The following is an 18532-nucleotide window of genomic DNA, read 5'->3' as shown; positions in this document are numbered from 1 at the left end:
TATATACAAGTAGGTATATTATCCAGTAACTTTTGTCCAAATAAAATGTAGGTCATATTTTTTGTTCCGTAAGTGTTGAAATCGATGAATTCACTTTTTTTTCTACGCATGAAGCTTATTCGTGTTATATGAGACATGTTTCAGCACTTGCGACAAATGCCTCTCGATGAATGTACATTTTTGCTCAATTAAAACCAGTTACGCGTTCTTATTACATTGCATCAGCGTGCAGCTCAAGTGTTTGGTTCAACAGCGAATACAGTATAATGTAAATGCTTTATAAGGTACTGCTAAGTATTTTACTCCACAGATGCGTATTTGTATTGCATCAAAACTTTTTTCCTTTACATCGTACCAGGTTTAAGTTGAGTACCAGTTTAATTACACAGCAATAATTATCATAGAATTTTATTCTCGAATGATACATTATGACTTTTTCGGAGCCCCCTAAGCCAGAGAACTGAGTTGATGTTAGTTTCCCATGTCAATATTTTGACAACGTTTCAGTCTCACAAAAATATATTTTCTCTACCCAATTCTTCTAAGAAATACAATGTTCAAACAATCCTTACCTACTTCAACCCCTAAGATTTGTACTCCTTCACCCCTTATTCTTAAGCTTGGCCAATGGTAATATTTTTAAGAAACCACAACAAATATTAAATATTATATTAATTGTATTGATTAAATAATAACATGGCATAATAATTATTATTGTAAACAATTTTTTACCACTACTCAAAATCCCTTCACAATCTCATCGTCACCAATAACAAAAACTCTCAGCAATTTTCAATACAGTCGTGCAAATAAGCATCATCTCAATTTTTTAATTTAAACATTTAATCTTACCCAAGTACTTCTTGTAACATCAAGATTTTGAAAATTAAAAATACTTATTTTTTGCATCTATTTCAATACATCCATCCGCCAACAATACTATCGTGAATCCGTAAAAATGTTATTCAATATTTAATAATTTCGTAATATATTTACTACTCTAGCACTATCGTGAACCGTCGATACTTCAGAACTTCCGCCCAACTTGGTTAACGATGGAGTGGATGACGTAATGGTCTGCACCAGGAGTCCAGGGCTGTTACTCAAATACTCAGCCAATCGTATTCACGATCAATCCACCATTGAGTTACCCAAAGATACCAATGTGTTTTTTGTAGGCTCAAAAGGTAGGCAGAGTCGAATTATCGTTGGTAATTTTCAGCTGTAAATTGCTGTGTTCATTCGAAAACGAACACGTCACTGGTATGTTTGGTCGATAACGGTAGATCCGCTCTCTCTTTTTAACATATGAACTCGAGGAGAGCAGAATATCGATAGTCGGTATGTTTGTCAGCTCTGCCATTAAAATAGATCGCGTACTGATCTGTTATTGATAATTGGCCTGACTCAGTAGGTAATAATAATGCCGATACCAGTAAGGCCAGCCGGTCAGTATGGATTCTGCAGTGCTGATATGGAATATTTTAGTCTTCTCTTATCTCGTGCAACTCGTGCTTATGATGGATAAAATAGTAAATTTGGATTTACCTCGGACTAAAACCTTGCTATATCTCCTTTAATCAACCGTCACTGCCGAGACCTAATCTCATGCAGCGAACCCCTCACCCACTCTCCAAGTTGCCTGGTTTGTACAAAATATTACTTCAAGCTAGTGTTGATGTTCGAACTATAAACGCATTTGTGTATATTTCACTCACTGAAATGAAGAGAATGGATGTCACATAGCGAGTTATGTTTTAACCAGTTCATGACATATATACCAGTCCAAGACACCAAGTTCATTGATATCGATAGAATTTAATACATATTACTATTTTGTATCTAAGTTTTGCTTGAAGTGGGATGCATGTAACAGCAATCGTCTAAACCGATTCCAAAAAGTTTTGTTCATATCACTTTTACTTGCTTTAGTCAACGAAAATCAATGGTTATCTAAAAGAATATCTCAACACGTATGAACACGTGTAACTGTCAATAATAAAAAATACTCAAACAAGTTTTGGTCAATCTCCCTATTTTTCCGATCCACTAACAGCAATTATACAGGTCTGCGTTTCTTTTTTTATTCTAAAAATTCTTTTACTGGAATGTTAATATTCGTGAAACTAGTTCTGAACTTAATATGAAAACGATATTCATATGATATACATCAGGTAACATTCAACAGATTTAGATGCAACTGTCTTTAAACGGAAAATGGGTGCAAACTTACACGTTGAATGAAATAAAACTACTTATATCTAAAGTTTTGATAACATCGGTCAATAGTGGTTTTTTTTTGCCCTTGATATTTGAATAGTTTTAGTAAGATTTGATGACAACGACTGTTTGGTGACTGACGTTTGGATATCGCGCCGTAGTAGTTTCTCAAGATCGCCGCGTTCTATCGGCTCATGGCAGCACTGACGCCTGATTTTCGCGGACAAGTGCGCAGGCGCGCGAGCGAATTTGTAGCAGTCGTCAGACCGACGCGCTTCGGAAAACACGTTCTCGACAAGGCCTAAGGCCGATACACATCCAACCTAACGAGCTTGACGAAAACAGTTCTTGTCACAGAGATCGAGAGAACGGCGACGGCTCGAGATTCTCCGATTCTTTGACAATGAACTTCTGACCGAGGGGACGGCAAGAGCTTGAAATCCCCCGGTACAGATACACGAAAATAAAGCGAAAAACAACGTATCATATACGCGAGATTGCGATGGAGTGAGTCAGACGAGCGATGTACGTTTACATCAGGTCGATTTGATATCCGTTCGCGCGGTTGGCGAGAGAGGGTTTGAATATGCACGGTTGGAGGAAAAGCGCAGGGTGGTAGATAACTAATTCCACCTTCGGTATTTTCGTAAGAAGAATAACACTTTTGTTCGCAAAGACTGATCTCGATTACAACGTGTGTTGAGTCCGCAAGCGATACGCGTATCGTCGCGTAGCCAGACGAATCGTATCTATCCGGTGTGTGAACGAGGCACAGAGAGTCGAAACCGAACTCTCCTATCGAATGGGTGATCGGTTAATCACCCATGAGTAGACTAGTGTAAGTGTGCGACGTTGCAAAATATCGGCGCACGGCCCGAACAATATCATGTAATGATAGGATGTACAGGTAAGGATAATATGTGTAAAATAAGATCGTTAGCACGTCATGGGTTTTTATGCCTCAGGCTTTTCCCGTATGAAGGAATAAATGATATTACGGTTCGACAGCTCAATCACTGCGAGTTCTCATTCACAATAGACCTAGAACTCCCATCCTTGATCATTGAAACCAATACGAAAATTCGAAGTAACTTCAAATTGAAGAAGCTTCCACCATACAACGACCCTAATACAAGAGTGAGCGTAGTTTTTTGAAATCGGCTTTGGTTATTTTTTTCATCGAAAATTTCATACATGATTTAAGAAAGCAATATTAAATGAAAAATTCCTTTTTTTTATTACCTAAGATTTGTCAAAACAATACTACATGGGTCAACAAAATTTTTGTTTTTCTCGTTGCCCGGAATTTTTTCTCGAATATTGGTATTTGAGAACGTAGAATTTCGGAATAACATCAGGATCATATTAGAAACTATCCCCCCCCCCCCCGTACAATACAACGGTTATATGAAAACTAGCGCCAATCTAATGTAAAGTGAACTTTCAGACTTATAATATGTACAGCCCAAGTTTTTATAGTTGCTTAACATTTCTTGGACAATATGTTTATAATTATGATCTTTAACGTTGCCTAACAATTTAGAAACAACAGTTTTGAACGAATTCCAGGCATCCTTTTCTGAGTTAGCCATGACATTCTCAAAGTCTGAATCTTCATATCAACGAAGTAGACATGGATTTACTATATATTAAACCTTTGAACGTGACAAAAATATTTATTTTAATAGAGTTATTCTGAGAAGCGTATCTCTCCGTGTATACATATGAATAACAAAAAATCATGATGTGATACGTGAGAACGGAATTGACATTCTGAAACAGCGGACCAAAATCTATATATACATGCGATTTACAAGTATTCAGAAAACCTAGTCATCGCGGATCTGTGTTACAGTTGTAGTGTTCTAGCCAAATTTTAAGGGAAACGAAAAATTGTTGATGTACTTCGTAGGCAACAACTTTTACTAGTATATGCAAACTTGAAATTTGCAATATCTTAAAATATGATTTTGTTTCAAAATTTCGTTTGTTGAGAAGATCGCTTCAACTCTGCCAATAGGCTTTAAAATACCTGACGCAACAAACTTTAGAATTTTTTTAGTAACGAATCTCAACTTTATTACCGCATAAGCCTCAATCAAATCCATAGAATCTATTTGATAGTGATTTCACGTGTCCAACAACTGAATAATAATTTATATTATGATTCAAATCAATGCTCACAAATCAAATCTGCTCTAATTAACCTGCAATAATTTTGGGAGATTTGTACACCGCTTTTGACGCAATTACGTAACGCAATCTCCCGTAATTTTGCGAATGGATCAGTATTGAGACACTAGCAAGATCCTATTACAAATGCGTTCTCGATAGCCTTCGGCGATCCAAGTCAGCGCTGGTACATCAAATCTGCGCATTGGTGTCTGATGGATACAATTGTTACCCAGGCAAACACAGGATGTACCTCGAAATTAGAACCCCTCAAAGGGAAATCAATTACATTATGGCGTATTTGATTGCGGATGTAAATTATGTAACAATACGATGTGCAAATGCATATGTGCTGAAATTGCTTGCACAATTAGAACATATATATATATAAAAAAAAAGAAAAATCAAATCTACTGGTGTCACTGTGTTGAGTCACACGATAAATAGCAGAGAAATATTTTGCGATTCAACGTTTTTAGTCGTCTATAAAAGTACGAAGTCCTGAGGCCAAAGGAAATTTTAAGTATTTGCACCGCCGCCTGACTCACATGTGTGTGAATTTCGTATTTGTGGAATATTAATAAACCACGCTCTTTGATGTCGTCCCTAATTTTTCACGCTCGTTTTATTGGTAGAATTCATATTTCTTTACCAACTGCAGTCTCCAAATTTACGCAGGAAATTTTTTTTTGTCCAAGTTTAAAATCCCGCGAAGACGCCAACGACTTGAAGCCACGCAACTGATTCGAAAGTAAATACGTCTACCGTATCGAACCATCGTGCACTCAGGCTACGTAAGGCATAAGATAAGGATCAGAGAACGTGAAAATGGCTAACATCGCCGACGACGAAGACCAGTGTCAGTGAACAGGGCGATTCGGCTAAGTTAGAGAGCAGCGCATAATTAGACGATCCTTTGAAATCAGTGGACTCAGTCGGAGCAGCGAGTTAGCACAAACGAGGTAACTGCGAGTGGGTAACTTACCTATTTGCGGCCAAACTAGACGAGACTGGTACGCATAAGGACAGAGGCCAGACAGGTAAAGCCCTGTAGCGTATTCTGAAAGATATGTGTTTGAATTAACCCGGGATCTATGAACGTAGCTACTCTGGTATATTTTTTTTTTGTTCTTATTATCCAGTTGGTATAATTTCACGCTTTCAAGCAACGTTGGTCTCAATTGATAGACAATGTTTCTGTTTCACTTAACGAATCAATTAAAGCTCTACACATCTGTTTCAAGGCTGCTATTTTCAAATTTAACAACATCAATTATGCTCAAACTTTTGGTCTACCTATGGGCTCACCGCTCTCTCCAATCTTGTCTGATTTGGTCATGGATGATTTAGAACAACATTGTTTGAACAGACTTGAGTTTGCGCAAGAAAGATGCCTCAAATAATTGTCAGGGCTGTACTATCGAATCGAAATTTTTATTGCTGATTTACCCAACTGGCTTTCAAATCTTCGTAGTATAATGTTTTAGGTACTTGACATGTTAATTATATTGAAATGAATTCTTTCACGAAGGAACAACCACTTTGGACTTGGGCGTAAGTCCTTCTTCTCCATTTCGTAATATAAAAAATGTTAATCGCCAATTTGATTTACAAAATACTACGTTCAGAGATCAGAATTGATAATTCCAATATAAATTTCAGAACAATAAAATTCGGGAGTTACACTCGCGAGACGAAATTCTGTTCAAGAATTGGATAAAAAAAGTTTGTTTTTCACTTCTCTCTAAGATTTTGGCCATGTAACAAATAGTGATATTAAGCTCATCTCTGATATATTCCACTTCGTATAAAGATTACGTCATCACGAGCCATGGGGCTTGAAAAATGAGTTGTAAAGTGAATTGTGGAGTGAAATTTGATTATACGCACATCTATCACGCGAGGCGCTAAGCGAAAAATAGAGCTAGATCTACACGTATTGTACGTCGCTCTCTTTCGGATTAACTTCCCCTGTTATAACCGGAAAGCAACAAGAGAGTGAAATGAAATTCCGGATAACGTTTCCTTCTCACTCAGTGACGAGAGTCATATGATTTCGACGTAGCTTCATCGTATGAAAATGTGAGCAATCAAGCCGGTTTCAATATCGGTTGTGGTAACGCGTTTTATTCGTCGCTAATGTTCCTCTGTTTCAGAGTGCGGAACGAAGTGCGATAAGCTTCTTCCTGTAATACGCAAATATTCCTCATAATTTACCAGGAAGATATCGCAGTCTAGCCTTGGGACTGGATATTAAGTTTCCCTCCGATTTAAGTACAGGAACTTTATACCCGACGGAGTAATCGATCCAGCAGTTTTTAGAATTGGAACCTCGAGCAGTTTCACTCGAATTCCGCGTACGTGCAACAACGACGTGGGATTGATTGACTCGGAAGGCAACACCATCTTTCATTACGTTCTTGTAATGTTCTTAGAATTTTGACGAGCAAACTCAATGTATCCAATCGTCATTCATTGGATCGTATGAATTACGGATGGAAGACTTGCGCATAGTATGCTAGAAAATTGAATGCGCGCACAAAGTTCTTCAACATCTGAAAGCTCTCGGTGTAAGCGTCAGTTTCGTCGGATTTAACTTTATCAGACATGAACCATATGACCATATACGTTGTGATACACATTCGAGTGTTATTCGGAGTTCACGGAGAATTAGGCAGCCATGGAGATGCATCAAGTATTCCGCTCACGATCAGTATTAACATCGTTTCTCTGGATCCACCTCCCTACTATCGGTCCAATTTGTGAATCCAACCAGCAAAATTCAACTGCGTTATCGCGAGAGCCGGAAATACTTTAGTCTTCGGAGGATAGTAGTGTTGGTGTGGAATATCTGCTGGATTACATGCATTGATTGGATATTATTTGCTACAATCATTCACCCGAAAATTTTACCGTGTTATGGAGTGAACAAGGACTGATATATTTCAAATTTGACTATGAGGCGGTGGTGAAATCCGAATGAATGATAAGTGAACTCGAAACTACGGGACGAGAGATAGATGAACTTCGAAAGATGTTGAAACCGAGAGAAATGCGGATAATGGCTTCGGTATATGTCTCCAGCGACAGCTTAATGCAAGCTTCCATGAATTTTCTTTCAATTTACTAATGATGTGTAATAATATTTTGAATACCGATCCTCATGGGTATATTTGTTTTCTTGTGAAATCTTCGATGAATATGTTTCGATCCGTTTATGCATGCTTTCCGGTTAATAATGCGATTGCTTACGTTGAATTGAATCGCTCAAAAAGTTGCGTCAATGTATCTCAACCGGAAATGCATGCGTTCTGCAACGCAACTACGAGTGCAATGTTGCAACTCCACAAAGTTCTTCCATATGTTTCCATCCCGTTGGAAATGGTTGTTAGAAAACATTATCGTACCCGAAATATCTTATTATCACCCGAACTGGTAAGTATACATGGTATACCGCAGGATCCAGCCTATTTTCAACCCCAACTCCAACATTCCGGGACCACCGTTACAAGGATGATTGGTGGAGCACTTCAAACGGAAAAACTTTTCCGTATTTGTTGGGCGAACCTTCTGCCTCTCTTCGTGGTAATATGTATGGTAAGTATTCGAATTCCCACCAAACATATTGACCTCGTGGAGGCACAGTTGGAAAATGTTTTACGCGGCCTCAAGAGTCCCATTTTCGAGCATTTGAGGAACGACATATATAAGTCCAATGCTATGTGTTGTAATTTTTCTCACGTGGGAAAAAATAAATGTAGTAATTTTATGCGATGCTTATAATTTTCATACGCCTTATATATATATAGTGTATATTAGAGTGTTTCAAAAAAACCGCCTATTTTTTTTTTTTTTTTTCGAAGAACATTGAAAAATCTTCCGAGTGTCCCTCAAAAATGACCTCGGTAAAATATGAGCTCTTAATATTGATATTTAAAGGTGGCGATTCTCAATTTTCTATTTCCCATTTAAATGACATGGGAAAATTATTTTAAAAAATTTATAACTTTATTGCTCGAAAACGAATCAGTGTGATGATATAAACAAAACATATTCTCGTAGGAAATTTTACGCTCTACAAAAAAGATCTGAATAAAGATTTGCGTAAGGTAATTCGTTTCGGAGTTATCAGGCCTCAAACATCGAACCGTTTGAAATAATGATGTTATTAATTTATAAATGCTACAGCGCTCTCTTTTTTTTATAAGCTCTGAATATTCGTGACACACTAACGTGAAGTAGACGGTACTACGATGTAGCTTTGTAGCTTGTAGCTCGATTCATAGCTTTGTACCTGGCGGTTTTCTAGTTAAGTTTTCATTAATCAGCTTAGGTAACAATTACAATATAATAATCATTTTATATTCATGATCGATAAAATTTGTTTCTAACCAAACACCATTGCAGTTTATTGATATATCACCCACTACTATGTTTTTAAGATCGAGTTCCGGACGTAAAAGTGGGTCCAAATTGATTGCAGAATTTTAACAGGGAGAAAAAATAGTTGACAAAGTCAATTGCACGAAAGACATTTATCTCTCGAACCATAACTTTAGTTCCCACATACATAATTTCGACCACGCACAATATAATTGTAATCTTTCAATTGCAATTTAACTTCAATGCCGTCAACTTCTTTCACGGTGCTTTTGTTCGCGCTATGGTAACTGTGGATTCGTCAATCAATTTTTAATCAATCATTATAATGATTGAATGCCGTTGTCATTAACGGGGGCTGCTTCTGCGAGACGTTCGGTGAAAGGCTGTAGAGAATTCGTGTACATAATCAAATATGTTGCAGGCAAAAGCTCTTCGTGACCTATACTCATCCGCAAGTGGGCTTGCAGACAATAGCGTAGATAATACATTTACTCTTCTCTTAATAAGTATAAAGCACGCCAACAAATATACAATACAAATGAGGGTAAATTTATTTCAAATTCCGCGGTTAGTTTTTCGGGTCGGAACATGATATCCTTCATATGTTGTTGGTCAAAGCTTAAGTTGAACCAGATCAAATAGGAGGCGTCAGGATCGTATGACGTCATCGTCATGAACATGTATTTGAAAAAGAGTGCATTGTAACGAAGAGAAAAAAAATTGACACTTTTATGTACAGATGCAGCTAACTTTCTTAGCATTTTTAACGCGTAGTTATAATACCAGACACTCCGCATGTTTGAATTTTCCACCCTTGTGATATATCATCGAACCACTCGACGCACCTTAGGAGAGCGTATGTGGTCTGTGTTGTTTATTTTACTAGCACATTGTTCAGAGAATATCAATATTTCTACATTTTCATCGATAGTGATTAAAGTAAACGGAGTTTTAGTTGACACAAGTTTTTTTCGTAAATACAATATAAACACCAGTGCCATCTTCACTAACCTTATAGTTCGCATGCAAACGAAAACTGTGACTGAAAGTTGTGCAATTGTAATTCAGATCCTGAAGACTGTAGATAAAGTTATCAAAATACGTATGACGATATCTTTTATCGTTATTTTGGCATCAACTTTGGTTCTGAAAAAACTCGAATTATTTTTGTTACGAAGTTTACCGCGATTGAGTTGAGTTGCACCTACAATTTTTTTTTTTTTTTCAACCGATGTTTTTGTAAACTGTATACGATCTCAAACTGTTTCGTTTCCTGTAAGAAAATTAAAATCTCTATTCACGGTGCTCGTGGAGGTTATTTAATTTCAGATTATATCTTGTTATTAAACCTTCGTATATGGGATATTCCACGCCACCTCGACCAGGGTCTGACCCTTTGATTTGGTCCGCAGTTTTTTGTATTGAAAAGCACCGCAAATTTTTTCCAAATATTTTTGAGTATATTACTTATGATTTTTGAAAACCATCAAATCTTTGGATTTACTTGAAAAATCTGAATATAATTTCAAATATTTTGTTTCAGATGTGAAAATTTTTAAGCTCAGACCCAGAGACCGGTCTTCGCTTCTACTATTTTTACAACTTTTTAGAGAAAAAAATTAGGAGAAATTCTAATCGACAGTCTTTTGTGAGTTTCTGCTTAAACTTTTTATACGTCAACACGGATTTTCATGAATTTCTGCAGTTTTTCTTCAGGTAGTTGATATGTTTTTCTTCAATTGTGCGTCAGACAGCTTCTCGGGCATTTTCGACATGCTTATTTGGGTAGCCTCTTAAGGATTAGAAAATGTTAATAATATGAGACTGCGTAGCTTTTTTGTTTTCACTCGCAGAATACTTGGCAAATAATTATTATACTTTACCTTTATGTTCACAATTTGTTGTCGACTTACCTCTTTTCACATATATATGAAATTCTAGCCACGATGTGCTGATATTAATTGTTGGCAGAAATTTTGTTCCGAAATAATACCGTTCAATTCATCCATTATCGCAAATCAGTTGTACAGAAACATTTCGAGCAGATATACAAATCGACGTATTCAACAGTGAACGCATAAACTTGATATTGTACTTATGGGAATATTTCAAAATATAATCAGGGGATCAATGGTATAAATTACTTAAACATTTATTGAGCGAGATTCATAAATACATATCATGTCAACGTAAACAAAGAAGCAAGACTTCGCATATCGTTCATACATCAATTTTTACTTCTCTTAAAACGTACTGCCTAGTATTTTATTTAATTTTTTTTTGAAAGTGAATCACAAGCGACGTCCGTTAAGAATAACTTAACTAGTAGTTGAGCATATTTTTCGTGAATAGAAATTCTCGTATTTAAAAATTTTCCATTCCACAAGCAATACTTGCAAATCGTCCCGCATAGTCTTCACGAGAACCGTCTTTCGAACGAATTTAACAAGATCTTCCTGGTTTGTAGATCAAGTAGTGCTACTTAAAGTTACCACAGTCGACTCAGGTCGATTTGCTGTTAAAAATTTGACGGTAATTTTCTGACCTTTGTGAGCTCGTAGAACTGAAACAGCAGTTCATAGAATCGATTCGTAACAATAGTGAGCGACTCTTGGCCAGTACGACATGATCTACAAATTCGAAAAATTTGCGAAAATTTAACCGAAAGCCACGATCCGTGAGGATTGTGCGAGGCCCTCGACAGGATCGATTATCACACATTTTAGGTATATTCTTGGCGTCTGATTGTTTGGAGCAATGGTTTGTTCACACTGCAATTCAACGTAGCATGAAAAATATGTATAATGCATGCTACATTGAACAGTGTTTACAACGTCGTATCTTCTGGATTGAAATGTTTATGAAGCATGATCGTGACCTATGATTAGAGTCCGGTAAGAAGGTGGCACCAATAACGTAACCACGTAGGTACGTATTTTATTTCTCGCACGTTTCTGTTATCGTATAGTTTATGCATTTCATGGGATTTGAAGGGAATCACACAAACTCCACAGTCTGAAATCATGACAAAACGACTATTTGCATACGGTTATTCCGAATGAGATGGCCATCTCATACCTATCCTTCTGCATTCAGAAGAGAAGCAAGCCTGGAAATGACGTTGAAATCGTGCCTCAGGGTCAAATCTAAGGACGCCATTGAATTCGTTGTTGAAAATTGAATAAGACTTGATCTTGGTAATTTTTTTGAGATCACTCTTACCTAACTATTTAAGTGTTTCCATAATTTTTCGTCATCCTGTATATTCGTGCTCGGGAATATTTTGACAAGTCGGTGAATCAAATTTTCTCCTCACATTTTGCGTGAACCAAGTTTTTTGCGAGTATTCGTATATGCTACATATTTACAGGTCCAATTTTTGTTACTCTTGGATATCTATGAAAATAATCAGCCATCTTGATAGTGAAAATTCACTCGTCATATTATTTTAACGCACTATCGAAGAGAGAAATTATCAGAAATGGTAAATGAAATTTTTATGTCGGATGGCAATCGATGCTTAGCTACTAGCTTATTGAATTTGAACACTTTATCAACACCGCAATGCAGCTCTTCGTTAACCCTCCTCGGTAAGCAATCCCATTGCTATGTGCGTACAAAATGCCTCCATTACACTTCAATAAAGTTGCTTACTGTAATTTTACTTTCAACATTGGATAAACTTCATCAAAGAATCAGCAATATTGAAAACGACAATTTTTCTGTACGTTCTCATTTCATCATTTACATATACAATTTAGGTAAATAATCTTACAAATAACAATGCCATCAATATTCTTCTATTTGAGATGTAGTTAGCTTTACTGTATTTTGAGTCAGTTATCTTTATAGCAAAATTAGTATAACCATTTCTGAGGGATTTGCAAAAATATTTAATCAAAATCTTTCTATCCAATAATTTCATTTTCGCAAGTGATGAAAATTTTGAGGAGCGGCTGCTCAGGCATGTTAGTTTTCTTCTGCCTGTTCTGTAATCCAAGCTTTGGTTCAATGTCTAAATTTTTTGAGAGCTATTTGTTTTTTTTTTTCATTACTAAATTAAAAAAAAAAAAAATCGAGTTTCACTAAACTCTTCCCTTGATGTACATACATTGAATTATGTGCTTCGTGTTATTTCTAGACTCAAACTAGTTTCTAAACAAACAAATTTCTAGTTTCAAACTCACGTTTAGCACTGGTGATCGTGTCCACCTACAAAAATATTTAGGAATGCTTCTCTAATGACTTTTTTAATCAAATTTGATTAGAGGGAGATTTTGGTGAATTTTCGTTGAAAATTACCAGAAATTGATTTTAATACTAAAAAGAGTTGAATTAAGAAATCTACCCACAGCAATGCAGACCATACGTGTGAATACCTAGGGGGAAAAAAATGTTCAATCAAAAAAAAGTTTAAGTCATCTGAGTGCGGCGGTTACGGATGGTGAAATAAATGTTAATCTGTGAGTTACGTGAATTGAATAAAAAACAGTTCTCTCAAACGAATGACTTGTTAATTTTAAACATAAGAACACTTAGACAAGAAAACATACAGTTCATTGAAATGGTACAACGTAGCTGATTAAAAGATCATTTCATTCATCTTATTTTTTGTTCCATCAAATGTTTTATTGATAAGAAATCATATTCAGTCGGTTTCAAAAACGTCTCGATTATATCGGATATGTTCATCCTAATGATGAAAAGCTTGTGCAAGGTAACATAAAAAGATTCTATGAAAAAATGCAAGCATTTCAACAGCATTCTAACAGTCTGAAAGCAGTGAAAGAATAGACGAAATAATTCAGTTGACGAATGAAATGCTTCCAATCAACGTAATATTTATTCGATATAAATGTTTAGCTTATGTTATCGGGAGTTATATTACACAATGAAAACTTGGATCTGATTATTTTTATATTTTTCCAGCTGCTTCATACGTTGGACCTTTGTTATATTTGTTTTCGACCAACAAAGGATTCAAATATAACTGAATTTATTAGCATATTCGTGATCATAGATATAGATACATTGGACCATTTTAAATGGTGCCAATTTTCGTTGCTGTTTTATTGATATACACATTTTAATCGTTGAAAATATTTTAAATAATATAAAGTTTAATTCCATTTTCCACACACGTACGTACTTATCAGAACTATAAAAGTGATAAGTAATTAACTTTTCTTTCGAGAACCTACCTTAAGAATAAAGTACCTAATTTTGTTTAAACTATCCATTACAAAAGCAATTTGCATTTCAATTTTTTATAATCTCACGTTATAAAACAACTTCGCAATCACAATATTTTTTTATTACAATTTTCACAATACTGCAGAGGACACACGGGTTCAAAACATCAGCAATGATGCCATAATCGAAATTACAACAATTATATTGTTGCGATGTATTTTTTGAGGTTGACAAAAAATACGCAAGAAATTGATTGACTAGCTCCACCCTGATGTTAAGCTCCATAAGAATTTTCGACGTTGTCCCCATCAAAACCTTACGTAATTTACAGAAATATACTTCAAGCCGCAGCAATTCCTTTACTCAAACAGGAATTAAAATAACGCGGGTAGAAAACGTGTTTTCTTCAAAATCACAGTTTGCAGGCGACTGCCTCTTTAATCCACTGTTACCGCCGTGAGTTGGTCAACTATTACAGATTCATTGTAAGTGTCGGATGGATCGTTGATCGAGTAGCAAGATAAAACTTAAAATATACATCAGGTCTCAAACAGTCACTCTTATAGTGAAAGTCTCCTGAAAATGGGATCAGATGCAAGTTTCATCCGGTGGTACGTAGACCTCGGTAGTGTGGCACTTTGGTTTTCCATTGCTGGCCTGGCTGATGATTGATGTCTTTTTGGAATCAAGTAATGGCTCAGTGTTTGAATTTTGCAAATGGTCGTCGTTCTGAGAAGCATTCAAATTCACACCGTTACCATTATCGTCTTTATTACACCTCGTGTGACTCGGAGAACGTAAAATATCTTTTGCATGGTCCAGGGTACATCTGCAACAGTTATTCCCAAAAATACAATTGTTTGAATTAATCGTTGCTTTTGATAAGAATCAATCTCTGATAGTTATTTTATTGATATAACGACGAGTCGTCGGAATACTCAAACACGCATGTAATAAATAGGTACTGAGAAACAGCTTCCTGCTGAAAATGAATCACTAGTGAGATTTTCTTGTCTGCTCTCCTCTCCTCTTTTCTATATTCCTCGTACAGACAGTTACAGAATTCACAAAATCGATAAACTGCGCAAACGTATATTTCAGAAGATAATCTGTGTCTTTAGTCAACGCTGAAACTTCGCGACAGAACGAATATCGAAAAAACCGATGTCTACATATCCAGTTGGAAGTTTGCATGAAACTTTTCTACAAAAAAGCATAAAAATTCTGTAGCAGAAGACAGTTGCGTTATTTCATGAGCTTTAAGGTAATTGGAAAATATTTTTCAATCGACAAAAAAACTCTAATACTACTTTTAGTCACAAGCAAAATATCGTATCATTTTTTTGTCAAACGGCTCGCGGAACGGACTGCAAAATAACGTTTTGAAGTTTAACCATAGATTTCTACGATTAAATACGTAAAAGTACTCAACTCTTCTGATATATCGGAGCTGATCTCGTATAGGTATGCCCCCAATCAATAATGGTGTGTAATGAAAAATTGAGAGGAAGCGCAAAATTAAAATGTCATAAGCATCATCAGTCATGCTTCTTCTAAACCAGCCCCAACTAAGACACTTGATCTTAAAAAAAAATCAAGAAGAGTCTGAGTCTGAGTCGTCATAACAATGACGCTACATATGCGAAGCACATCTTATCAGGGAGAAACGGTAAATATTTCAACAGGTTTGCTGATGATGAAAAAAATTATCTGTGGGGACGCGTTTCGGGAGATATCCCGAGATCAGCGGTATCCGGCGATACACTTGGAAGATGGATCAAGTACGACGGGAAAGCCGAGGTGGACATTTTGTTGGCCGTTAGTTCAAGCGAACTAATAGCATTAGACGGCTTAGTCTCTTCCAATGAGATCTGATACGAGTTAAAGTCCCTGTATCAATCAAGTGGCCCTGCGAAAAAAGTAACCCTTCTGAAAAAGTTGGCGTTAACACGGACGCAAGAGAACGATATCAAGAAACACCTCACGGAATATTTCGAAATGGATAAAAAGCTCGATGAACTTGGGTCGGTGTTTCCAGATGAGCTCTTGGCGATTCTTCTGATTCGTTTGGCATGTTTCGCACAGCGATGGAATATCGCGATGCTCTGCCACGAATAGACGTCTCGAAGGTCAAGATATTAGAAGAATACGAGAGCAGGAGGTTTCGAGACCAAGGCGCAGAGCAGGGGGATTTGTACGTGAGAAATAAAAGATATACCGGTTCGCAGACAAAGGTGGAAGAGAGAAGTCGAGATAGTGATGAGCCGAAAAACAAAAACATGATTGAATGCTTGCGGTGCCACCGTTTCGGACACATAACTAGAACTGTCGGTCAAGGTACGTGCCGAATAATAGACATAGTGCGCGATGGTTGGAAGAAAAAGGTAGCGAAGCAGAGCAAGCATCGAAAGATAAGAGCAAGGTTTCGATGTTCCTGACCAATAGGGAAGAAGTTATGTATGGGAGCCAAAACAATACTCATCGTCAGTGGCGTATGGACAATGGGTGCACAAGTGACATGTGTGAAGAAAGAGACATAGTTCAATAGTTTACACGAGTGAAGAATGAACTAAATTTGGCTAATAGTGAGAGTACTTGATAAATGACACTTTGTAATTTTCATAGACGATAAATTGCGATGGTGCGAGGTCTGTTTTCTGAAAAACAAAAATGAGGCTCTCAGTATGTTCAAAGAGTACAAAGCTGAATTAGAAAATTTCGCGGGAAAGAAAATAAAAATGCTGCAATGCGATAATGAATTCGACGCGTTCTGAAAACGAAATGGGATTAACAGACGTTTAACTGTGACGCACATCCCCCAACAGAACGGGGTGGTGGAGAGAAAAAATAGAACGTTAATAGAAATAGCGCTATGCATGATACGTCTAGCCGGTGCTCCGCCAGTGTTTTGGGCAGAAGCTATGAATAACGCATCATATGTGCGTAATCGGTGTTCAACAACAACTCTGAAAGAGCAGATACCCTTCGCGACGTGAAAGGGGAAGCCCGTACAGTGCTGTTCATGTATGCAACCGTTCCGGGAAAAAGTGTTCGTGAAAACAAAAGATGATAAAAAGGCAAACAAGAATCACCTTCTATAGAAGTTACCTTCGTGGGGTATGACGTGATATCCAAAACATATCGCGTGCACATTTCAGCGAGGAGAAAAACAGAAGTAAGCCGAAGCGTGAAGTTCACGAGTAAATCAGCGTTTCATTAGAAATAAACACAAATACACGATGAAGAGGAAGACAGTGGTCACAATGAAATTGTTGTCGGTTCAAACCTACCTGGTACTAGCAGTGGAAGTAAAACATTATGCTGAAAAACAGCATCCGATAGTGCCTCCTGCTACTACAATCTCATGGGAGGAGGTGGTACCATCCCTAAAAAGAGGGAGAGGTCGTCGGAGACTAGTTCATACCAGATTGCGTGGAAGACGACGTAAACAGTTGCTTCGGTGCCAGTAGAAATTAACGATGATGTTAGAAACGACGAAGATGCAAACGAACTGTTGGAAGGTGACGATTTCTACACATGGCAAGAGGAAACGGAAGATACAAAAGCCTGGCAGATTGCCGTGAAAGACGAATATTTGGCGCAAATAAAAAATTGCACGTGGGCAATCGTGCCACGACCAAAAGATGTAAAAGTGATCGAAAACCGTTTCGTGTTTCGTTGCGAAAAACACAGGTAGAAAAGAGGAGAAGAAAGTGAGGCCAGCTGCAAAAGGGTGCTCCCAACGACCAGGGGAGCATTTCTACGAGACATATTCACAAGTTGTGAGATCAATGTCGATCCGACTACTGGCAGCGATATTAGCAAAGCTCCGCCTCGAGATACATCAGATTAATGTCGTTACGGCGTACTTAAACGGCGTATTAGAAAATAATGTATATATGAAAGAACCAAACCAGTTACGTGAAGTGCTGTGTAAATTAAATTCAGCTGAGAAGGTTGGTTCAAAAGCTAAAATGTACGAGTATAGTAAAAAAGTGGCGTGTGAGACAGCCAAGCGCTAGTATAAAGGTTTAAATACAGAGAGAGACAGTGTGTGTGTTGGTGACGCATACCAATACAGAAACAGAAAACAACAGCTGAAACTAGTGGTTTATGACCTATAATTTCGTAATCGGCCGTTGCCACAGACCATTATTGCCCCATGTGATTATTAAGTTATAATCCGATGTTTAACGCGATCTCAACCTGAGAATGTGTAAAAAATTAAGAAGTGTACTTAATAGCACTACACTTTGACGAGCGTTACTTGAAACCATACGTAATAACAGAGTGGTATCGTAAGGCGAGGGGGTGAACGACCGCGATAGATCAGCTAGAGATTAGTAAAAGGACAGAATGTATTATAATACCACGATGTGTCTGTGAATGAATCCAAGTACGCTAATCTCACGCACAATACAGCGAGTGGTCAACAGGACAATACAGTCCAAGATTCAGAAAATTCCCGCTAGAGCGAGCGAGACGAGAATATGGAGAAGAATCCAAAACCAGATCAGTATTAGTCGAAACTCGGGAGCAACAACACGTGAGTCTTGTTGACAGT

General features: G+C 37.1%; 1 protein-coding gene across 1 annotated transcript in view; it reads right to left on the bottom strand.

The window, feature by feature from the left end:
• Positions 1 to 10940: 10940 nt before the first annotated feature.
• Positions 10941 to 18532, bottom strand: part of LOC124179831 (neuropeptides capa receptor-like) — a 53772-nt gene continuing 46180 nt past the window's right edge. Inside the window, exon 6 of the mRNA XM_046564619.1 lies at positions 10941 to 14797. Within this exon, the coding sequence (XP_046420575.1) occupies positions 14557 to 14797 (241 nt within the window). The 3' untranslated portion in view covers positions 10941 to 14556. The remainder of the gene's footprint in view (positions 14798 to 18532) is intronic.

Source organism: Neodiprion fabricii, chromosome 1 (assembly GCF_021155785.1).
Source record: "Neodiprion fabricii isolate iyNeoFabr1 chromosome 1, iyNeoFabr1.1, whole genome shotgun sequence".
Classification (NCBI taxonomy): Eukaryota; Metazoa; Arthropoda; class Insecta; order Hymenoptera; family Diprionidae; genus Neodiprion; species Neodiprion fabricii.
This window is presented reverse-complemented; position numbering and strand designations above follow the sequence as displayed.